Source organism: Nicotiana tomentosiformis, chromosome 7 (genome assembly GCF_000390325.3).
Source record: "Nicotiana tomentosiformis chromosome 7, ASM39032v3, whole genome shotgun sequence".
Classification (NCBI taxonomy): Eukaryota; Viridiplantae; Streptophyta; class Magnoliopsida; order Solanales; family Solanaceae; genus Nicotiana; species Nicotiana tomentosiformis.
The window spans coordinates 128,162,230-128,187,536 of NC_090818.1; the positions used below are offsets into that span (position 1 = coordinate 128,162,230).

Consider the following 25,307-nt stretch of genomic DNA (forward strand, 5'->3'; position numbering starts at 1 on the left):
TAATTACAAGTTATTTAAATCACCTAGATTACATCTGTTTATAAAGTGCTTTCAAATTATGCATATCATTTGCTATTGATTTGAAGTTAATGGTCATTTAAGGCTGTCATAATTATATGAATATTTTCACTCTTCTTTAATTTTACTTTTTACTTTTGGTAAATCGCATGTACTCCCTTTGTTCCCATTTAATTGTTATGTACATTAAAAATTATGGTTCCCCGAATACTTGTCATTTCAAAAAATCAAGAGATGATTAATTATTTTTTAGTTCCAACTTTAATGTTAGTATTAATTATTCTAGTAAAGTAAAGTAACAGATTAGCATAACTTTAAACATCAAATTCTTAACATATGCACATATCAAAATACTGATTCTAAGAATATTTTTAAAATAAAATATACTGTATACTACATAAGTACTGTAATTGTCAAATATTTTAAAACAATTAGTAATAATAGAAAATGTTGTACAAGATGCAAAGAGCAATATATCGAGATGTGCTTCTTTGTTTTTGTCAAATCTATAGGGGCAAAATTAAAGTATCGAAATCTTCAAACACCAAATTACACAAATAAGAGGTTTTAACACATTTGGTCGGTGAGACAAAAACAATTACCTCCCCTTGCTAAAAGTATACACTGACTATACAATGTGGATTTCACTAAAAATAAATGGTTTGGGCTACTATAAAGGGTATTATCGCTTTTAACCCGTGTCCGAAATTATTTACATTTGATAGCCGAAAAATGTATAAAATTATATATTTTTTATATATATATTTTCGGTTATTATTTCAATAGCGACTATACAGTGTCATTTTTCCTTCACATGACTAATTATTCAAAATGCCAACCGCCTAATGTTTTGGCGACCTACCTCTTTTTTATTTCAATTCCAAGTTTTAAATAGAGGTAAGCTGTTTCCTACCTTTTACTAATCTTGTTATGTTAATTTTCACACTTGATATTAAGATAATGGAAATGTACATCTGGCACAAAAGATATCCTTGTGTAATTACAAGTTAATCGAATCACCTAGATGATATCTGTTTATAAATTGCTTCAAATAGAGACGTATGCATATGTACAAGTATGACTACGGCTACAATGTATAATCTAATATACCAAATACCCCTTCATGTCAAAATAACACATCAAAATCCTAGAGATAATATTTAGGATGATTAAATTTCTTAAATATCTCTTCATGACAAGAGTGGATTACTCCGATGGTCAGCACCCCCACCTACAATATCAAGATTGTGGGTTCGAATCATCAAAGGAGCAATAGCTGCAAGTCTGCAACAAAGGGAATCAAAGAAAAAAAAAGTAGTCATATAAGCAAATAAGGCATAGACAAGAAGAAATATATCTCCAAACAAAATATAAAGAAGCCTAAATTCTACCCCAAACATGATATAACATTAACGCCTGCATATATGCTCGTCGCCTCGCATATGTGTCGCCCCCAAACATGTTGTACTTTGCATATAAGATCATTTTATGAAAGATTTCTTCAAATCAAAATTAGCCAAGCTTCTTACCTTATCCGAGATAGGCTTCAACCTCCCAATATGCTCTTTTTCCTTTACTCGTGACCTCCAAACATTCTAAATCTAACCAAACAATACTTAATAAGGTTAAATAAAAATTATAGGAACCAATTTCAAACAATAAAGCTATTACATCGGAACCGAAAATTTATTTTATAAAAGAAAAGAGCGCGTGAGCTACAAGTCATAGTAAGTCGCATGTTGGTTCGACGACCTACCTTTATTTGATTTCAATTTAAAGTTTTAAATAGAGTTCGTCTATTTCCTACCTTTTACTCATCTTATTAATATTCACACTTAGAGATTAAGATAATGGAAATGTACATCTGGCACAAAAATATCCTTGTGTAATTACAAGTTAATTAAATCACCTAGATTACATCTGTTTATAAAGTGCTTCCAAATTACGGATATCATTTGCTATTGATTTGAAGCTAATGGTTGTTTAAGGCTGTCATAATTATACGAATATTTTCACACTTCTTTAATTCTACTTTTTACTTTTGGTAAATCGCATGTACTCCCTTTTTTCCCATTTTTAGTTGTCATGTACATTAAAAATTATGGTTCCCCGAATACTTGTCATTTCAAAAAATCAAGAGATCGATTAATTATTTTTTAGTTCCAACTTTAATCTTAGTATTAATTGTTCTAGTAAAGTAAAGTAACAGATTAGCATAACTTTAACCATCAAATTATTAACATATGCACATATCAAAATACTGATTATAAGAATATTTTTAAAATAAAATATACTGTATACTACATAAGTAATTGTCAAATATTTTAAAACAATTAGTAATAAAAAAAATATTGTACAAGATGCAAAGAGCAATATATCGAGATGCGCTTCTTTGTTTTTGTCAAATCTATAGGGGCAAAATTAAAGTATCGAAATCTTCACACACCAAATTACACAAATCAAAGCTCAATGGTCCCATTATGAAATTTAATAAAAACTGATTTTGAGAATTCCAAAATGACGAAATTGCCCATGCGAAGTACGCCGCAGAACATGAAAACTCAAAAGTCAAATAGATACCAATATCTTCTATTAAAGCAAACTAAATACTTACAGTTACAGAGGTTGTTTTAAGGAATCTGTGTGTTGTTGTAATTTATGTACTATTTATAATGTATTTGCTAATAAATCCGTCTGAAAATCCGATGGAAGCAGCATTCACCGGCGACGCCGTCAGCGACGGCGGCGGCGGCAGTGAGATGTCGAAATCATTGGCGGTGATTACGTGTACTGCGTTGGCAATTTTCTATGTTGCAATCTTGTATTCTCCGACGTTGATTCTCCGTTTACAACCGCCGGATTCGTTTCAATCATACATGATCCGACGGTTCATATGCGCCGCCATTTCCTCTGTTTTCTCGCTCATTGCCTGCTCTCTTATCCTCCCTGTAAGATTTTCTTTTTCAGATACTATTTTCTGCTTTCTTAATATTTGACTTAGATATTCTGATTCCATTTATATGACATAATTTGACCGGACAAGCAGTTTAAAAAAGAAATGAAAAGACTTGTAGAACTGGTGGTCTTAAATATGCTACACTCTTTTCGTTCTAAATTATGTGACTTTTAGCTTTTTAAAATTAATTTGACTAATTGTTGAAGCTAAATTGAATTTAAAAAATGGGCAGCCCGATGCACTAAGTTCTTGCTATGCGCGGAATTCGGGAAGGGCCAGACCACAAGGGTTTATTGTACGTAAACTTACCTGCATTTCTGCAAGAGGCTGTTTCTACGACTCGAACCCGCATGGCAACAACTTTAACAGTTACGCCAAGGCTCCCCTTTTGAAGCTAAATTGAATTAAATCAACTTAATAGTTTAAAACTAAAATTTAATATTTAACAACTATACGAAAAATACTATAAGTTGTAATTCTTCTAGTGTCAATGTAATGAAAAGTAGATCTTAAAATGTTCGTCAAAGTTCACATAGTTTTAATCTCGAGAAACGAAGACTGTGACATAAATTGAGACAGAGGGAATACAACATTTCTGTGGCTTTAAAACTTTTGAAAAGTTAGAGTATACCTTAAGTGTGACTATAAGAACTTGTCTGTAAAGGTAAAACAGGAAATTCAAGGGTAAATTGTTTTCAAAATCAGAAAGGTGTTTGTTCCCGTTGGAACTGGCTAATAAGGAAATAGTGTCATTCTTTTCTAGTCTTTTATTTTAAAATAAATAGTTCTTTTTTCCCTGCTAAATGGCTCATTATGTTTATTCAAGAATATGATTGTCTGTGCTGCTATGTTACGTTGAATCAGAGTTTTCAATTCACATGGTCTGTTAATTTTGAGGAATTAATGCCAAGGACAGATAATCTTGGATGAGAAGGATGATGAGTTTAGTTAACTTATGGGGTAGTTTGGTTCACATGTTAGTTATGCGAGGATTATAATGCAGGGATCCTTTATGCGATAATTAATAATGGAGTGATTGTTGTGCGGTAATTTTTTTTATTTTTTATGAGACCAACTAAACGTTGTATTAAGATGTTATGTTGGGATTAATCATTCCAATAAAATAAACCAAGCGACCCCTAAATGTACCATGATCCCTCATCCTGACCTATATCAGCAATTTAGTGTGTTTCGTATGATAGAATTTCCAGTGTTTGGATACTTTGTAATCTGGAAAAGGCCTTCACTGTAAAATATTTTCTACTAAAATGGAAAACTGACTTCACTCCTATTCTCTTTCAATCAACTCTTAGGCATTGTTGTTAGCATTTACTAATAAAATCATCTAAACATTATTCTCATACCCTATCCTACACCTTGTACAATTACCGTAACTCTGCTACCCTATACACACCCAAAAGGGTAATATGATCAAGAAAATGATTTTCTAAGGGAAAACATTTTTGCAGAAAATCTTTTCCATAGAAAACATTTTACTCTAAGTTCCCAACTTTTATAAGAGATAGGAACATTATACTAAGTGGAACGGCCATTTTGCATCAGAATGTTTTTCTGTAACTTCTATTCTATATAGGCTAAACAAGTGAGGAAAGAAGCTTCTTAATCCGAGTTAACAGAAGCTCGATTTTAAATTCTACATCTTTTTTTGTTCACAATTGTCGTATACATTAAGTCTTCATAATGTCCTTGTTGATATATCACTTCATCTTAGTATTAAGTCCTCATAGTGTTCTTGTCAATATATCACTGTACCTTCATATTTTTTGTCCCAGAGGACAAGTATGTTCATCTAGGGTGATGACTCACATGCTACAAAGCGTTGACAACTAATGTCACGTATATGGGTAATAATCCACAGACTAAAAAGAACGAAAGGTGAGGTTTAATTAGGAAAAAAAGAAGGGAGAGTGCTCCGACAACTATTCGGAATATCTTCTACAATGAAATGCAACTACTTTTCCTTCCCAACATTTGGAATTTCTCCTTCCATATTGTCCATATTAAGCAGAGGTTTCAAAAGGAACCTCTTTGTATATCTGTGAGTTTTTCTGTCTGCTTGTGTATATTTACATTCTAATTCTCAGTTAGGATATGTGTTATCTCTTATGTAGCTCTTATACTAGATACTTAGATTTTGCTGGAAGCCAGGACTTACCTTGGCTTTACATAATCTGAGTCCGTTCATCCATGAACAAATCGTTGGTGTCTAAACTTTTATGCAAAGCTTCTTTTGCCTGCAACTTATTCTTTTATTCTCTTTTTTCGGATCTTTCAGATTCAGTGGGGCAAATCTCACCTTTTCAGTGTTTATGGCATCAGATTGGATCATATGGTAAGTATCACATCTTCACTGGATAAATTATTTTGCCTGAGACAATGCTGTGCATGTGTTTGTTATCAAGTTCTGTTCTTTTATGATTCGCAGATTCAGAAAGGGTGACTGATTGCTGAAATGCAATTTTATGTTTAAAACAGTGGCAAGCTGTCGTCTTTCCTCTGACATTGACTTCCTTAATGTACGCTGGCACCTTGATCCTCAAGCTGTTATTGTTGCTAGACTCTGGCCAAGAAGATAGGGAAAATGGAAGAAGCCTGTCACTTGACAGTATTAAAAATGTTGTCTATGAATTTATTGAATCGACCTTTTCACTGGCTTCCGATATTTCAGCATGGCGCAATTATCTTGTGGTCAGTAACTTTAATGTTAAGCTTGTTACGTTCTCTGTTCTCTATGTAAATGCAGTTGCCTATCTGATTTTCGTTTCAGGATTTAGATTTACTCTAGTCCTTCTATTTCATGGTCGTGAGATCAATAATAATTGTACCCTCAAACTTCTATTCTTACTAGCTTAGTTTTCTAGTAGCTTTTGTACCACCAACTCCCTGCATATTTGGTATATATATATAGATGCATTTTCTTATGTTAGAGTGTATGGTAACATCAAACGAGAATATATTGAGTCTTCTGTTTCTTTTTGTTTTCGGGGTGGTGGGGGCTAAGTTGCTCGGACTCTTCACTTTTGGTACCGTACCTGTGTCGACACGATGTGGGTGTGGGATCCGTACCGAAGTCAACCGATCTTGGGTACTTTGACCAAAAAGAGAAATTCGGGACAGATACAATGATTTATGAAATCAAAACAAAAGCCAGGTGAAATTGAAGAAAATAGAATACCTTGTATATAGAAATTTCTATGTCAATCCTTTTTACTTTTATCTTCTTTCGGGATTCTCCTCTTGATCAATATTTGAGTTTTTTTTAAACGAATCCCGCACCCGTTATTCGTACTTGGATCCGTACTCCCGAATCTTAAAATTTAGATCATGAAGGATTCGACCATAAAGATCTGCACTCGTATCCTACGACACCCGCACCCGAGTCTGAGCAACTTAGAGTGGGGATGGGATGGGGCTAAAGATCAAGTCTTCTTTATATAATCTCTTTGAAGCAAATATTACGTACTCCATCAACCCCATTTTAGTTATTCTTTTTATGAAGTTAGGGGATTTCATTAGCGGATGCAGTAGTTAGAAAAAGGTGAGCTCCATTGCAAGAGTGTAGATAAACATACTATAAGGAGCGACAAAATCAAGGAGTTGTCCAATATTATGTACATTTTGTGAATTGCTCCGGCAAAAAAGGTTTAAGAGACACCTATTATTTAGAGAGTGATTAGGAGTTGAACTTCCATAAAGACATCTACTGTTTCTCTCTGTCCAGATACACCAAAAAATGCAAGCTAGCACTGATTGCCAAATCTGGGGAAGTGGTTTTCAAGGGAGAGTTGCCTAGCCAGATTCCTAACTCCTAGACCACATTTTAGTTTTGGCAACACAACTCTCTCCTATTTTAGCAGATAGTATTTATGCTGCGAGCTATTTCCCTTCCCATAGGAAATTTTTCCTGATTCCGTCTTGCCGCTTGAGGACTTTGCTGAGAATGGTGAAGTGACATGAAGTAGGTGGGAATACTGTGCAGTTCCTCCAGTACGCTGTTGATTAATGTCAACCTGCCTCCCGTTGACAAATATTGTTTTTGCTAAGTATCCAGCCTTTTCTCAAAACTTTCTGTGCCATATTAGCATATCAGAGGTGTGTTACAGTGACTAGATCTCCATTTCTGTTGCCTACACTAAAGCCCTTAAGCTAGGGGTGGCAAATATGTTGTTTGGGCTGTATTTGGGCTGGTCAAGATGGTCTGTCTCATTAAATGGGTCATTGTCCAACCCTGCTCAAAGTTCACTTAGGTTAAGATGGGCAGATAGGCTGGGTCAAGATGGGGTAAACAATGGGTTGTAACCCAACCCGCCCAGATTGACCCAAATCTTTGCAATATTCTCAACCTTTCAAACAAGCATATATAAAAATTAACTTATGTTTTGGAATAAATGTCAATTCATGCCAAATGATTTCTTTCCTCAATTTGGATTTAGAATTTTATTTGATAGTTACTAACAAAGATCAAAATAATAAAAAAGTAGTAAAATTAGACCTTCCCACCCACCCCAACCCACCTCCCACTACCCTCACCCCCACCCCCACCCTAAATAGAAATATTATTTAGAGTTATTAATTAAAATACTATATCGTAGATATAGTATTTTCTTTTTCATTCAACAAAATGAATATTTTCTTTTTATAATGTAGAAAGTTCTTTCATTTCAATAAAATAAGTACGTTTTTTTCATGACGTAGAAAATGTATTTTCTTTTTCACAAAATGAGTACTTTCTTTTCATGTTGTAGAAAAAGTATTTTTTTTTTGTTTCAACAAAAAGAGTGCTTTCTTTTCGTGATATAGAAAAAGTATTTTCTTTTTCACAATAGTATTTTCTTTTAATGTTGTAGATAGAGTACTTTCTTTTTCATTTCAACAAAATAAAACTTTTCTTTTTATGATGTAGAAAAAGTATTTTCGTTCATTTCAATAAAATAAGTACTTTTTTTTTCATGATATAGAAAAAGTATTTTCTTTTTCATAAAATGAGTACTTTTTTTTCATGCTGTAGAAAAAGTATTTTCTTTTGTTTCAACTTCTTTTCGTTCATTTCAATAAAATAAGTACTTTTTTTTCATGATATAGAAAAAATATTTTTTTTTTCATAAAGTGAGTACTTTCTTTTCATGTTGTAAAAAAAGTATTTTCTTTTGTTTCAACAAAAAGAGTACTTTCTTTTCATGACGTAGAAAAAGTAAAAAAAAATTTCATAAAATGAGTACTTTCTTTTCATGTTGTAGAAAAAGTATTTTCTTTTGTTTCAACAAAAAGACTAATTTTTTTTCATGATGTAGAAAAAGTATTTTCTTTTTCACAACATGAGTACTTTCTTTCTGAAGATATCAACCAAACATGGAAAAATTAGAAAATATTTCCAGAACATAGGTCAAGGTAGAACTCTAAGATTGAGCATATCCATGGGTCAAGGTTGGACATCATCATGAGTCCATTTGAACGGATGATTTTGGCCAAATACATAAACAACCCTTTAAAGTTGTCACTATTTTCCATTTAGACACTTAAACTGAACCTATTACCTATTGGACACTCAAACTATTGGCGAAGTGTACTATTGAACACAAAAAAACTCATACCCACAAAAAAACAAGCATGTGAATTCAAGGGCTGCTTACATGGCAATGTAACCGATAAAAGAAAACCACATCACTAAAAAAAATACACATTGCCTCTTCAGACCAGACCCACCACCTTCCTCTTTCTCTTATTTTCCTCATCACCTGCTTGTTCATCTTCAGTCACCGCACCAACAATAATCACCATAGAAAATCACTAACTTCATTGAAATTTAAACTAAAAATTAAAAAAAGACAGCACACTACAATCACACTTAAAAAGAACACAAAATCAATCACCAAGTTGTTGCTTTGGATCTTCCAGTCAGGATGAGGATAATAAGGAATCAACAACACCCAGAAAGTCCACTACCCCCACTCACGACATAACTGCAATATATGCAGATTGCAGAAAATTAATAGTTCCAATATATGTGTTTTGGCATGTTCGAAGAATATCAAGAGAGAAACAACGGTGCAATTTCTGGGTCATCACATTGATGACGGATTTCCCGATCACCACGATCCCGCTCCCCTCTTCGGAAGAAATAGAGTACCTGCGAAGGGGTTAGAAAACCTTATATTCTAGTGCTTAGTAAAAATCTGATTTTGTAATTTTAATGTTGTATCTTTGAAGTGAATCTGTACAAAAACCAGAATTATTAGGAGGAAGATGAAGGAGAAAGTAGGAGAAAACAAGTATTTGAATAAAAAAGTAAAAAAACTTTACTTCAGTTATTAAAGGCTTCACGCGCGCAACTCTTGGTGAGATTCACTAATTATGCCACGTTTGCATTAAGTGTTCAATAGGTACACTTCGCCACTAGTTTGAGTATCCAATAGGTAGTAGGTTCAGTTTAAGTGTTCAAATGAAAAATAGTGACAACTTTAAAGGGCTGACTATGTATTTGGCCGATGATTTTTGATGGGTTAACTTGGGCTAGCCCAAAACAGCCCATTTGTAAAATCATTCTAGCCCAAACCCATTAAAGCTTGGGCGGATTGGGCGGGTCAAATGGGTTTGGGTTAGTTTTGCCACCCCTACCTTAAGCCATTGACCTTGATGTCAGAGTTGGAGATACCTAAGGATCTCTCTGAAGAGCTTCCTTTGCTGTGTCCTTTTCTCAATATAATCTTCAAATAAACTAAATACGTGTTTTCTGAATGCACTCTTTTCCCGTCCTTTCAAAAGGGATGTGCTTGACGTGCAGCCCAAGATGTTTGGTATCAAACTCCTTTAATGTCATCTTGCAGATTCTCCTGTCGCATAAACAAAATAGATTAAAGATGACCTGTTTTTATTGTAGGACAAAAAGAATAAGTGGTGCTGCAGGATAAAACAAGATACTTTATAAGAGTTAGACCAATTTTAAACATTAAGATTTGTGATGGTATTTAGTCTTTTCTAAAATAGCTTATATATCCTCTCAAAGCCACCATGAATTGCGGAAAGTGATCCTTAACCATTAATCTTAGAAGATTTCCATTCCTTAGGTGCAACCAAATACTCCAACATGTTGTGAGAAAGTTCTTCTAGCATGTGAATATCTTTTTGAAGTTATTGATACATGGTGTGTACTTTTCCTTATCTTTCTTTCAAGAAAAAAAATCACATGGTGTGCATTTTCTTTGTTTTTCATGTCGAAGCAAAATCTCACTCTACAATTTGTAAACGTGAAAATATATTGTGAACTTAATTCTTGTTTGGACAATTTTCTTTTTTAACAGGCCCCACTTACAGAAGAGCTGGTATTTAGAGCGTGTATGATACCTTTGCTTCTTTGTGGAGGATTCAGCACCTATACAGTGGTGTTTCTTTGTCCTATATTTTTCAGTTTAGGTAAGTACAAGGATTTCATTTTCAGATAAAACTTTCAAGAAACAAGAGGCAATACTTGCATATATTATTAGGGTTTAAGAGTAAGGTATATGTATTCTCGGAAGTGATACTGAATTTTCTTGGTAATACCATATGTCTTGTCAATTTCTTTTCTTTCTTATAATCATATTTCCTACTAAGAAAGAAACTAAAAATTTCGCATTGTAGTTGTTATTCTCCTGTGTTCTGATCTCAATAGTGTCTAATTGGCTCACTCTTGCATGGCATGATATAATTAGAATAAACACAATCTAAGCATGGAGACAATGCAACGACACAGACACTTTTCAACATAGAGAATGGCAAATATTTTCATAAAAATAAGGACATTACATTGTTAGCAATAATGTTTGAAAAATGGCAAATATTTTCACATGAAAGAGGTATTTGAAAAATAAATAAAGAGAAGAAGTTATCCATTGTTTTATATTTGCTAACTTTTGGTCTTAAAGATGAAAGTATGCTACTTTAGTTGAAACTATGGATTGTTTTTCATTTCCTCATCAGGCGCAACTATTTGTGTTATCTGCTTGCAGCTCATTTAAATCATTTGTTAGAATATGCTCAACGAAGCGGCAGCTGGCCCAAAGCTTTTGCGGTTGTAGGTATGATCTTTGTCTCTATGTTAAATGTTTGCATATCAGAAGTTTAAGATCTCAAAGAAGAAGAAGATCTTCGTGTGAACTGGTTGGGTGAGATAGATCATCACATTCGTGTCTCGTATGAATGAACCATTATGATGCTTTATTGGGATTAGTGTCATGTGATTTAAGTTTGAGTTTCTTTTAAAGTTAGACACTCATTGAAAAGCAGAACATTTTAATAGGAACAACTGCATCAAATCTTGAGCATGGATAAAGACTGTCAGTTCACTACGTCATTCTTTCCCCATATATTGGGACGGCTTAAGCAATTTTGCATATTATCACATGGCGTGGGGCAAAATGATATTCAGCTTGCACGCATACATGGTACTCCAAAAGAACTGAATATATTAAAATAAGATCAATTGCATCAAAATTTGAGTGTGAATAAAGCTGTCAGTTCACCGGGAAGATAGTTCAAATTTTGGAAGAATCATTTGAAAATGCTAGAGCTCCGTCTTCTCTTTAACTCCCGGCGATTCCAAATCATGCTCTCCTTCCCGTCTCCGAATTATTCTCTTCTCGTTGCGGAATCTTTCTTCTCTCTTTCCCGCCACTCATTACTCTTTCTGTCCATCTCTTCTTAGTCTTCACTCTTCAGTGTATCATTTTTATAGGTGATCAACATAAAACTTAGTTACCCATCCTATGCGAAATACCTTCTTCACCATTGGTCACAAGTCATTTGAAGCCAAGGAAAGGGCTACTGATGTGACTGTTGGTGCTGATGAAGCGAAAACCGTCGCTTATTCATCAACAAGTCAACTTTTATTTGGATATGTTGGATTATGAGGAGTTTTTCTTATAGGAATGCCCTTCCGTGGAACTCGCCAACTCTATTGGATCTAGGCTTGTGATTCGTAGCCCACTGAACCTGCAGAGCGCAACTCTCCCTTTTAACCCCCCTTCAAGTTCTAATAATTTTAGGCTCCGTTGGGCCTTTATAACAAAACCACTAACCCTGATAACCTCTCTCTTGGCATACACAAACTGACCCGACCTCCTATAATCCCTGCAGCAACCAATCTACTTTCCACCACGTTAACACGCATTACATAATAAACATAGCCTAAATATGGATCCGGTTCACCCCAAAAAATCCCATACCTTGCCTTTAACGCTTCTTCCTTCTACTCTCCACTACATCAACACCTGTTACATATACCAATGAATATGCATGCTTAGTTTTTGGTGCAACATGTCAGTGGAAAATTTATTAGAGCGTGAAACCTTGCTAAACTTTGTCTGTGCATTACACTCTCTGATGTTCTTACTACTTTATGGATGTAATCTTTTCCAGCCTTTAGCTCACATACATCAATAAACTACATCAGAAAAATAAAACTCGTCTGTTCACGACATATTTCTTTCTCCATATATTTGGACTATGTTGCTTGGACTCAGTGCGGGTATCCGATACAGGTGTGGATCTAGAGGTTGGATTCTTGATCACTTAAATTTAAGGAGTTGGGGATATGGATCCAAGTGCAGATACGAGTGTTGAGATACGGCCAATAAATATATATTACGACATATAAAGTATATTTTATGATTAATTAAAGTTATTGAACTAAAATTAATAAATTTTAATTCTTTATAAACGCCTAATATTTTATTCATAAGATATCTTGCGTTATAGCAAAGTATTCTCATACTTTATATAACTATACAAATATATGACAACCAAAAATCGAACCAAATGAGCAATACTTCTTGGACACATATGTAGTCAAAGTACCCTAGGTAAGTTGGTCAAATCCGTTGTGGATCCCACACCCACACTCATGTCGTGCCGATACGGGTGCGACACGGATTTTGAAGAGTCCGTGTAACTTAGACTTAGTATTTGGATGGATTAAGAAGTTTTGCCTTTTCACCACATAGGGCAAAGTGATATTTAGTTTGCATTCAGACATGGCTTTTATGTTTTCAGGCTTCCAGCTCGGCTACACGGTCATCTTTGGATCATATGCTTCATTTCTCTTTGTTCGGACAGGTTAGCAAATGCTTACACTATGCTTTATCCATATGGAGAATCTTCTCACTTCTTTTATTTCATGTTTGAGTTACTACATTTAAATCTGTAATTTTAGGGGCTAAAATTTCCCTAAGAAATGCTCATCTTTCTTCCGATAAGAGCTGCTGATTTTTGGTAATTGCTTTATTAAAGTCCTTAGACTCTAGTTTTACATATTTTCCTGTTTATTTCCTGTTAAAGTATTTTCCACATCATACTTGGATCTCTAACGTACCTTGTTTGAATGCATCGAGTTAGTATGGGAGGTGAATGCTCTTTTTTGTCACAATGGCAGCCCTTGCTAATGTTTCTCTCTCTTTTCTTTTGTTGGTCTATCTTTTTAATTATGTTCTAAACAATTGATGCTTTTGTTTAATGCACTATACTTATATCAACTACAGGACATCTTACCGCTCCACTAGTTGCTCATATTTTTTGCAACTATATGGGCATACCTATAATAATTTCACGGAGGACAGGTATGTTATTCTTTTCACTAGCTGATTTCAACTGTCTGTAAAGCGATTGCGAAGGGCCGAAGGTGCTTGCGCTTGATAAGTGTAAATATAATGAATGAGAAGTTAAAAACGTCGAAGTACAAAGCAATCAGTTCTGGGGTTCCACTAGCTCCAGTTCCTTTGTTTTCTCCGAGCGTGTTTGGCAAGGCCACAGTACAACTTTTCAATTAGGACAATAGAGGAGATTGTATGATTAGGCATATGGTCTCAATCAGACAAATATAGCAATTTTATCTTTCTTTAGAAGAAATACTGTGCCTGCTTCAACAAACAACAACAAACCCTGACAAATATTGTGCCTGCTTCAATTGAATATAATGTTGGACTAAAATGAGCTTAAATAGAGCAAATTGAACTATGAGGATTCATATAGTCTACCCCAACTTGCTCGGCATTGAGGCACAACAGTAGTTGGTGTTCAAGAAAATATAATAGATTGTGACCTAATGATAGAAGGATAATTGTCAACAAGAACTTAAATGCATGAATATGCATAGCTGCCACTTCATTCCTAAAATTCATTTGGTATCAAGCATCTTTGTTGCACAACCTAACATAAACAGGTTTTTGTGTTGGTTGGGAGGTATTAGGTACTCGGCGGAATTGTCAAGGTGCACCCAAACTGGGGAGAAATTCAAAAATAGCCAGATTTACAAGTAGTAATTGAAAAATAGCCACAGTTTCAAAAGTAATCGAAATTTAGCCGCTTTTCATGTAAAGATAAATCTGAACAAAAACACTGTTCAAAATCCGGAAAATATTCCAGCATAATATACTGGAACTCCAGTATAATATACCGGTTCAACATAATATGCTGAAAGTTCATACACAGGTGCTCCAATCTCCAGTATATTATGCTAGAACTTTCCGTGTGTTGGAGTTCCAGCATGTTTAAGTTCATACACATGTGCACCAATCTCCAGTATATTATGCTGGACCGGTTCGTGTTGCAGCAAAATAGTGGTTATTTTTCAATGACTTTGCAAATGCTGACTATTTTTGAATTATCAGTCCGTAAACTGGCTAGCCCGTGCTATTTTTATCCCAAACTAGTCTGAACACCATTGTTATAAGTAAGAATAAAAATAAGTAGAAGTTACATATTAGTCTCTCAACCAGATCACCAGTTTTACATTTTGGCCTACTTTCCTTAAATAGCTTCATTTGTTGCTAGGTATGGGAGTTTTGATCTTTAGGAATGTTGTTCCTAAGAATACTAATGACAGTTCTTGTTTCCTCTTTTATGGTGGCTTAGGGATGGTAACAGTGGCATCTGTAGCTGGGTTGCTAGGTTTCCTCTGGCTTCTTTTTCCACTCACCACTCCTCATTTGTACAATGCCAGAACAGATAATTGCATGTGCTGGCATAGATATTGTAGTTGGAGCTAATTTTCTGAATTCCCAGAAAATTCCTCTGAGAGTAAAAAAATAACACAAATAATTTGGAAATTTCTATTCCTTCTCGATTGAATTAGTGAAGGGGAGCGTGACGTTATAGGTCACAGGTTCGAGCCGTAGAATCGGGCACTAACCTTGTGTTAGGGTAAGCAATACCCTGTACCCTGCGTGAATGCGAGACGTTTCGTGCATCGGGCTGCTCTTTTCTTTTCCATTGTATTTGTATTTAATTTTCCTTGTTTTAACCCTTTATTTAGCAATCATTGTCACGTCTTCTGAAAAATCTGAAGGGAACTTTATCATGAGTTTACTATTGAAACATTTGCTTGAAATACCTTTGCTTCTTTTCTTTCTTGGCTAAAAGAAGGTAAAAGTTATTTCAAAAGACAGTTATTTAAGTACTATAACCTCAATTTTGTGTAGTTACTACAGAAGATCTACACGAAAATCCTATTTCATATATCTTTATGCTGAGTTTTAATTATCGAGAAAGACTGAAACGAAAGAAAACTGTAAAAAAGTTAATTTTAGCACTCATGTTGATCAATATTGAATAGGAGTATCATTCTTTTATTGTTTCAGACTAGAGCGGAATTTTCTTTTCGTAGGACGTTTTAAATATTTTGAATTAGTTTTAAAAGATGAAAACATAGAACGCCCCAGTATGGCCAGAGCAACATATAAATTGAAATTGAAGGAATAAATGTTTTTTACTTTTGGGTGGGAAGAGAGCAGAATTTGTTAAACACAAGGGGTGGGCAAAGAAAAGATTGGATGACGCTACTTTACAAAATTTAATTACTATTTGCTTATGGACTTTACACATCTTCAAAGTTGGGGTGTAACAACTAACATGTACTAATCACAGTTTCACCAACTTATGGGCGTTTGGACATGAGAATTGTAAAATTCCGAAAAAAGTGAATTTTTTTATTAAGTGAAAATGATATTTGAAAATTAGAGTTGTGTTTGGACATGAATATAATTTTGGGTTGTTTTTGAATTTTTGTGAGTGATTAGAGTGAAATTTGAAAAATAGCTTTTTGGAGTTTTTCAAATTTTCGAAAAATTTAAAAATTCATCTTCAAGTATAATATGGAAATTTTATGGCCAAATATTGATTTCGAAAAAAGTGAAATTTTTCATGGCCAAACGGGCTCTTAATTGGTCTTGACCTTATACTAACTATAATTACGAATTCTTTATTTTTAAATGACGTCTCATTTTAATTATTCCGCTTAGTCATAGTTCAACAAATTTGTATATATTGTCCAACTTAACCATCTTAACGACTTTGAATGGTAATGTTAAAAAATATTAGGGAACTTTACATAACTGTCACATTTTAAAAGAAATATAACAAATTCTTAGCATGAAATCCAATATTCAGTTGTGGCAGAAAAATATTTATATTTGTAGCATACAGTTCCATTAAAATATGAATATTAATTATTAATCCTTAAACATAAGCAATTTGAATGGAAAGTCAATAATTCTTTGTACAAAAATCGTGCCTTTTTTTTTCTTTATCTATTAGCTTTTCTTCTTTTTGTTCATGTTCTTACTTTTGTCTTCTACCGAAGTCAATATATTATCTAAATTTGTTCCATTCGTTTTCTTTTTAATTATCTTTCTTAAGTTTTTCTCTTCCTTCTTTCTTCCTTTCTTAACATAAAGATCTTACTTCGATAATAATATACAAAATGTATATATAAAAAATATACGTTGAATTAACACATAAAATATACAAAAAATATACATAAAAAATACATCTTCAATTAAGATGACACTTAGACATGTGAAATATACATAAAAAAAATATATCTTAAATTTAATTAAGATGGCATATAAATATACAAAAAATAAATATATAAAAAATGCATCATGAATTAAAATGGCACTTGACATATAAAATATATTTGAAATATACATTAAAAATACATCTTAAAATAAGATGGCACTTCACAAATAAATATACAAAAATTATATACATAAAAATACATTTTGAATTAAAGTGATACTTGATATACAAAGTATACATTTGTCCTGAAATTTAAACTAAAACTTTTAACTTCAGGACAATTAAGGATATTTTTATCCCGAAAATTTGAACTCAAAAACTGAAATTCAGGATGCATTGACTAAGTTTTAAATAGCAGCCCTTTAGAGTGGCTACCTTGTGTCATTTTTACCTAGATTATTCATAGCCCATTAATAAGTTCTTCTCCTAAACTCTACTTATAACTTGTAAATACACCATTATGGGTTTAAAGAAAAACAAAATCCTAGTATTTTCTATGTAAAATAAATGACGGCTAGGGTTAGATTCCCTGCATCTAAGAGATGGGGTAATAGGATGTGGACAAAGGTAATTCATCGTTTCGTGAGAATTTTCGACGATCGGTGACACAAGTTGTGGTTATTGTAGATCCGCTTCCGCTAAAAAAACGTATATATCTCCTAACTAGTATTTGCGGGCCAAATACTACAGATAAAAACAAATGAAAAAGAAGTAGGACACTAAGGGCCTATTTAGAAAACCACTTGGTAATTGAAATTGGTGTAATTACTAGGGTAGTAATTACACAGCCTAGTAATTATACAATATAGTAATTACAATGACCTGTTTGTTTGCCATAACTTAATTATAGAGTAATTACAAGCGTATTGTTTGGTTGCACAAATGTAATTACATAGTTAGATTAAAGAAGTAATTTTCATAACTTAAAAGTTAATATAATAAATATATGCCGATAAATAAGTTTTTATAAGTATAAATGATATTAGATTTGGTATTTAAGATGCATATGTTTTTTGAATATACATTAATTAGTAATCATATATTTATAACTAATATTTAAAAAAATAATTGATATATATTTTTTAAATTAATAATATTTAGTTTAATTAATTATAGAAACTAAAAATATACATCTTGTAAGAACATCATGGAATGCATGTTTGATACAATAAATTAATATTTATAAATATAATGTCATAACATTATTCAAATGTTTGACAAAACTAATCTATCAATTCTAACTAAAATTTGAACTACATGCAATGTGAAATAACAAGCCAATACTACTAAAACAAGTAAATTGGAACCATAAATATAACACAATTTTAAAATTCTAAAAATAAAAAATAGTTTAACATATGTCAAATTCCAACATAATAAAACTAAGTTCTAATACAACTTAAGATTATGAGGCATAATAAGTTTATAATCTCATTCAACAACGAAATTCTACTTTAATGACATCACTCATTATATGCCAAGTTTGTTAATGACTCATTATTTCTAATATTAGGAGGTGTAGTTTCAAAAACTAGAATAATAACGCAGTTACGCTCAATGAAGAAAATAAAACAAATAAGAAGTAAAATATACGAGCAATTACATGGAATCACAAGAAGTAATGGTAGAGAAATAAAAGAAAAATAATTTACAAAGAAAAATATATTTAAAAATTAAAGAAGAAATTTAAAAAGTAAAAATAAAATAAAAAGAAATTAAAATAATGAAAATAAATAGTTATAAAGAAAATAAATTAAAATAAAAAACAAAAAAGAAGGAAATTAAAAAGTAACCTTGTAATTACAAAGTGTAAGTACCACCAATTCTCACCTCCCCTTTGTCACGACCCAAAACTCAAGACGTCATGATAACGCCTATCACAGAACTAAGTAAGCCGATAATCACCCTTCGTGCTTTTACACTCTCTGAAAATGACACGGTATCACCCTTCGTGCTTTTACACTCACAAATGGCACGGCAACACCCTTCGTGCTTTTACATTCTTCCTTACCATGACAATGATATTATAAATAATGCAAATGGTACGGCATCACCCTTCGTGCTTTTACACTCTTCCTTACCATGAAAATAATAATATTGATTCGGAAGAGTATTTAAATGCGGGGATATACACTTATCAATCAATTCAATACCAAAATACCGACTTCACCTTCTAAAATATTCAACAATAATTAAATGAATAATAATTTCACGAATAATGATCAAATAATCAATAATAAACTTAAGCATGAATATCTTAATTAAATAGGTAATTATTCACAATAAACAAATTGCACCCGCATGCTTTGACTCAACCACAACGTATAAGTACTTGTCACCTCACATATACGTTGTATCCGCACATTAAATCACGTAGCAAATAGACAAATAAGTCCAACTCCCTCAAGTCAAGGTTAACCACAACACTTACTTCGCTTTTCAACCAAATTCAAGAATCCAATAAACTTTTGCCTCGCGAATTCATGTCCGAAATCCTCAAATCTAGTCATAAATAATTTAATATACTCAATACAAATCGTAGGAATTAATTCCATATGAATTTACTAATTTTTCGGATTAAAATTCAAAATTCATCTCAAAAATTAATAGTGGGGCCCACGTCTCGAATCTCGAAAAAACATACGAAATCCGAACACTCATTCCGAGATGAGTCCAACTATATAAAAATTACCAAATTCCGATGTCAAATAGACCTTCAAATCTTAATTTTTTCGTTTTTTGGAAAGTTTTACAAAAATTTGAATTTCTTCCATCTACATCCGAAATAAATGATGAATATAGATCTGGATTTATGAAATATAATCACTTTTGGTTATAGAATACTTACCCAGTTCAAAGTCGTAAAAAAATCCCTTTGAAATCGCCTAAATCCGAGATTCAAAACTCAAAAATGACTCAAATGGCTAACTCCCGATTTTTAAGCATTCTGTCTAGTATTTTCGCATCTGCGGACTTATTTTCGCATCTGCAAGCTCGCATTTGCGAGAAAAATCTCGCATCTGCGAAATGGCTTGCCCAACGTGTGTCCGTATCTACGGAACTTGAGCCGCATTTGCAGTTGCGCAGAAGCACATGAAGGAGCCGCAGAAGCGGTGCCTTCCGCATTTGCGAAGGCCGAGCCACAGAAGCGGTGCCGCACCTGCGCTCCAAAAGTCGCAGGTGCGAAACACCAGAACGAGAACTGGTAGCTTTTGCAAAAATGATCTGAAACAAGTCCGAAACTCACCCGAGCCAATCGGGACCTCGTCCAATTATCCCAACAAGTCTCGTAACATAATACGGATTTACTCGGGGTCTCAAATCACATCAAATAACATCGAAATTACAATTCACACCTCGATTCGAACTTAAGAGTTTCAAACTTTTTTATTTATCAAAACTTGTGCCGAAACATGTTAAATGAATCAGGAATGACTTCAAATTTGGCACACAAGTCATAAATGACATAACAGAGCTATTTAAATTTTCGGAATCGGAATTGGATTCCGACCCCGATATCAAAAAGTCAAATCAGTGGTCAAACTTTGGAATCTTTAGCCTTTAAATTTTTAGTTTCTGTTAAATAGCGATAATTTGAGTTAGGGACCTCCGAATTAAATTTCGGGCATACGCCCAAGTCCCAAATTATGATACGGACTTACCGGAACTGTCAAAATACTGATCCAGGTTCGTTTGCTCAAAATGTTGACCAAAGTCAACTCAGTTGAGTTTTTAAGGCTCTATTTCACATTTTAATCAATTTTTCACATAAAAACTTTTCGAAAAATTATATGGACAGCGCACGCAAGTCGAGGAATGATAAATAGTATTTTTCGAGGTCTTAGAACACAGAATTAATTATTAAATTTAAAGATGACCTTTTGGGTAATCACAAGAAGCATGAGGCAACATGGCACCTTATGGGTTTTGATTTCTATAAATAGTATGATATATTTGTGTTGAATGGAGGATATCAGACATACCAATTAGCAACTATTTCTCTAGCTTTGGTCTTTGCTTCTTTCTTTATCTATTTCACTTTCCTCTTGTAGTTTTTTGGATTCTCTAAGAGTACTAATAAAATTTTAAAAATTTCTTTCTTTGTGAGATTTAAATACTCCATAATAAAGTAAACACTTTTGTTGGGGTAGTTGATGAAACTCGATATAGTTATAATATTAATCTCAATTTTACTACATGCTTGACCTGAAACCTTCTACTTATATTTCTATATTGCGCTGAAATATTAGTTTTAATTAATTATTATCACTTCTATCTATTTCTTCTCTAAAGTTAGTTGTATGTCAATTTTGTAATTCTTACAAAGCAAAATTAATATATGATAACTATTGGGTAAAATAATAGAGTGAGAGTAATTCTTATTAATCTATCATTCCAAGTCTGTAATCTTACTTACTTCCATTCTAATTCTCACGAAGGAGTTGTAGTAGGCAAGATTAGTGATTTTTAGTAAAAAGTAATCGCAAGAGGTTTTTCCTATCTTTTAGCAAAATTCAGGCAAGAATGATTCGCCAGTTGGATGGTTCGAGACCGGGGAGGCTCGGTTGTTGGGCACCAATTTGATTCAGGATGCCTTGGATAAGGTCAAAATTCTTCAGGATCGGCTTCACACCGCTCAGTCCAGGCAGAAGAGTTATGCCGACCGTAGAGTTCGTGATGTTGCATTTATGGTTGGAGAGAGGGTATTACTCCAGGTTTTACCCATGAAGGGTATGATGAGGTTCGGAAAGAAGGGCAAGTTGTGCCCTAAGTATATCAGACCCTTTGAGATTCTTGAGAGAGAGGATGAGGTGGCCTACAGGCTCGTATTGCTACCTACTTTGTCAGAAGTCCATCCGGTATTCCATGTGTCCATGCTCCGGAAGTATCACGGTGATCCATCCCATATGTTAGATTTCAACTAAGTCCAATTGGACAAGGATTTGACTTATTAGGAGGAGCCGGTGGTTATTCTAGCCAGGCAGGTCCGGTAGTTGAGGTCTAAAAGTTATCCTTCCATTCGAGTGACACTTTAGAGGCGATTCTTCCAAGAGATTTTATTCCTAAATACATTGGTAAGTGACTTTAATCTACTTCTTTTCAATTACCCATTACATTTCATAAGATTTTAACATCAAATCTAGGATTTTCATGGTAAAAATTAAGGATTTGGGTAGAATTAGGAATTTTTGTAAATTTGGAATTTAGACCTCAAATTGAGGTCGGATTTCGAAACTAATAACGTAACCGGACTTGGGGTGAATGGGTAATTGGATTTTGGTCTGAATCTCGGATTTTGACCAAGCGAGTCCGAGGTTGAATTTTGTTGACTTTTCGGGAAAAATGTAAAGATCTTAGCTTTATGTTTTGTAATTGATTTCCCTAGCATTATTTATTGATATTAAGTCGATTTTGGTTAGATTCGGTCGATTCGGAGGCGAATTTTAGAGGAAAAGCCCCGGTTGAGATTTGATTTGCTTGCGAAGCGAGGTAAGTGTTAGGTCTAACCTTGATTTGAGGGAATTATGAACTTTTGAGCAATGTGCTATGCGAATTACATGTGTAGCGGCGTATATGCGAGGTGACGAGTGTATATACGCCGTCAAAATAGATGTTTTCATGCTTTCCCGTATTTCATTGATTATCTCATTCCATATCTTAACTGTTACATGTCTTAGTTGCTTTCTATGTTGTAAACTTGTTACTTGTCATCTATTTACTCTTGTATTGAAATGCTCGTTCCTTCCATGATTCCATGATTAATGGCTACATGTCTTACTTTATTTACTTGTACACTTTAATTGTCTTATATTTGGTGTATCTTGTTGCTTAGTATTAATTGTAGCATTCCTTGATTTGGTACAAGGTTCCTTTGTGGCTTTGCTTTCATATTCTCTAATAGTAGAGATTCTTGTGATTTGAGTTGTTGAGTTGATTACATTTATTGATTTTGCTTATGGATCGGGTTGTACACTGCAATGGGTAGAATACGGGAGGATTGATATTGATATGGTGGGATCGGGCTGCACGCCGCAACAGATTTTATATGTGATTTTGATATGGTGAAATAAGGGCGGATTATGATATTAATTCTGATTATATGGTGGGATCGGGTTGCGCGCCACAACGGATTTTACATGTTATTCTTGATATTGATATGGTGAAATAAAGGAGGATTGTGTTTGTACGGTGGGATCGGGTTACGCGCTACAACGGATTGTGTGTTTTGTATTCATTGTTGCATTGTGTTAGCTTTCGGTGTTTTGAATACGAGATTCTGAGGACTGGTGTTTCTGATTTTACTAATTTCGAGGATTTAGTTTATTTTCATAAGTTAACTACCTTATGTGTATTTTTTCTGTTATTATTATTATACTGCGTACATGTTATTGTAAGTGGCCCGCCTTAGCCTCGTCACTACTTTGTCGAGGTTAGGCTCTGCACTTACAGAGTACATGGAGTCGGTTGTACTCATACTACACTCTGCACTTCTTGTGCAGATTTTGGAGTCGGTCCTGACGGCGGTCAGTAGATTGCTCGGATTGATTGCCTGACGGAGACTTGAGGTACGACTGCACGGCGTTTGCAGCCCCGAAGTCCCCTTCTACCTTATTCTAGCTGTTTATTTTATTTCAGACAGTCAAGTTTTCATTCAGACCATTATTTGTATTACTCTAGTCGTTCGTGTACTTGTGACACCGGTTCTGAGAAATTATCTAGATATCGTGATTGTTATGAGTTTCTCACTCTATTTCAGATTATTCAATTCCTTGGTTATTATTTAATTTGAATTGTTAAAAATGGTTAAAAACTATTCTAACATTGGCTTGCCTAGCAAGTAAAATGTTAGGCGTCATCACGGTCCAGAGGGTGAGAATTTCGGATCGTGACAGAGCAGTAATAGAACAGAAACGAAGAACAATGATTATACTGGAAATATTTTGGAGAGGAGAAGGGGGAGGACATGCTGAAGTGATGGAGAAATACTACTTAATGTCAAGCTTGACTTTTTAAACAAGAAGTCACATACCAATGAAAATCCATTCAACAAAATAATCAATGAGTATTCATAAATTGAAAGAAGAAAAAAAGTTTTCCCTCATAATTAATAGGTGTATGTGTGAAAGACTATTGTTATAAATGTGTTGATTTCATTTCTTGATGTTTTTGAAGGGATGGTTTTGAAAGAAAAAGAAATGATGCCTTTTAGATATAGGTTCTGATGACCAAGATCTTCAATAGGATATTCTCATCAACCAAAGATGACCCAAGTTTTTTACAAGTGAAATTTTAAATAATTAAATACCCAAAAAAATATATATTTAAAATGGAGTGTTGAAATTAGAAATTGAATTTGCCATCATTTCTGAGTGATGGGAATGGATTTATATAATTTATTGGAAGATTTTGGCAGCTTGTTATAAGGACATTTTTACAGTAATCATAGCCTATATGAGGCTTCTGTCTTTAGCTTCTATAGTTTGACTTGTGTTCAAAATTTTGTTACTAGTTGGGATTTTACTGAAGTGACCTACAAACCCTAGATATTCAGATTATAATGATGAAGAAGAAGATCAATATAATTTGAAATCTCTTGGATAAGAAATGAAGAAAATTGACTATGGGATATGATGGCCAAAATTAATCATTTCCTTTGGTAGTATATAAATATTTTTTTTAGTGAAACTCTTACCAAGGGGAAGGGATGAAGGAAGCGGGGGCGGAAGTAGTGTTACGACATCGAATACATCTGAACCCAGTACTTTGATGAGAAGCGTAAATTTATATATAAAAATTTATTACAACAAGTAGTAAATATTGTTCAATGCTATGGACTTAAAGATAGAATTTATAGAAGTTAAATTCTGAATTTTTCCCGGGAGAAAAGTGTGGAGTAAGGAAAAAGTGAAGGGAATGGTTAAATGAAATTGAATTATGCACCTTCTTTACGGATGGCATGATCACTATTTCCATTTTATCTTAAATATAAGGTATAGTCACTCAAGTCTAATATTTAAAAATGTTTCCTAGAATAATTTCAATATTCTAGGTTCGACACATAGGTATGATTTTGGAGATCTCGTACATAAGGGGAATACGGTAATAACCATGAAAAACTCAGCTATTATACTTCTTTAAAGAGTTTAATTTATATATATATATATATATATATATATATATATATATATATATATAAAATTACAACAGAATATAACTTAAATGTCCAAATAGAAGTTGTTTTATTAAAAATACGATAGGTTACTTTCGTTATGTATTCTTTATATTATCTTTGTATATAAATTAAACTCTTATCTAAAAAAAATACTTAAAAGTAATGATCCTTATGAGTCGGAACTAATATAAATAAGACTTTCAGAATTTGAAAATAGTAGAGATTTAAGTGTGAAAAGGGGGCTACTAGAATGAATTGCGTCACCAATTTTAAATAAATACACTACTTTCCCATTGAAATATTCGTCGATTG

At 33.4% G+C, this 25,307-nt stretch overlaps 1 protein-coding gene across 3 annotated transcripts; it reads left to right on the forward strand.

Moving 5' to 3' along the window:
- Positions 1–2,612: 2,612 nt before the first annotated feature.
- On the forward strand, positions 2,613–15,353 carry LOC104106761 (CAAX prenyl protease 2). 3 transcript variants are annotated; one of them, XR_011409257.1, is made up of 9 exons: positions 2,613–2,966; positions 5,271–5,327; positions 5,471–5,683; positions 10,294–10,405; positions 10,981–11,049; positions 13,022–13,084; positions 13,182–13,240; positions 13,507–13,584; positions 14,879–14,894. XR_011409257.1 is itself a non-coding variant. In XM_009615380.3 (8 exons), the coding sequence occupies exons 1-7, from the start codon at positions 2,691–2,693 to the stop codon at positions 13,232–13,234; spliced, it is 843 nt and encodes a 280-aa protein (XP_009613675.1). In that variant the 5' UTR covers positions 2,613–2,690; the 3' UTR covers positions 13,235–13,240; positions 13,507–13,600. The 3 variants fall into 3 exon arrangements, 2 of the variants coding, with proteins under 2 accessions (XP_009613675.1, XP_009613674.1); XM_009615380.3 differs by lacking the exon at positions 14,879–14,894 and having other exon boundaries at positions 13,507–13,600; XM_009615379.3 differs by lacking the exon at positions 13,182–13,240 and having other exon boundaries at positions 2,615–2,966; positions 14,879–15,353.
- Positions 15,354–25,307: the final 9,954 nt, after the last annotated feature.

What these genes read in the sequence shown, in the direction of transcription:
- LOC104106761 (XM_009615379.3), top strand. Translation starts at nt 2,691, where the DNA reads ATGTATTTGCTAATAAATCCGTCTGAAAATCCGATGGAAGCAGCATTC. An exon ending in TCCTATATTTTTCAGTTTAG is followed by an intron (nt 10,406 to 10,980) that starts GTAAGTACAAGG and finishes ATCTGCTTGCAG; the next exon opens with CTCATTTAAATCATTTGTTA. An exon ending in CAAAGCTTTTGCGGTTGTAG is followed by an intron (nt 11,050 to 13,021) that starts GTATGATCTTTG and finishes TTATGTTTTCAG; the next exon opens with GCTTCCAGCTCGGCTACACG.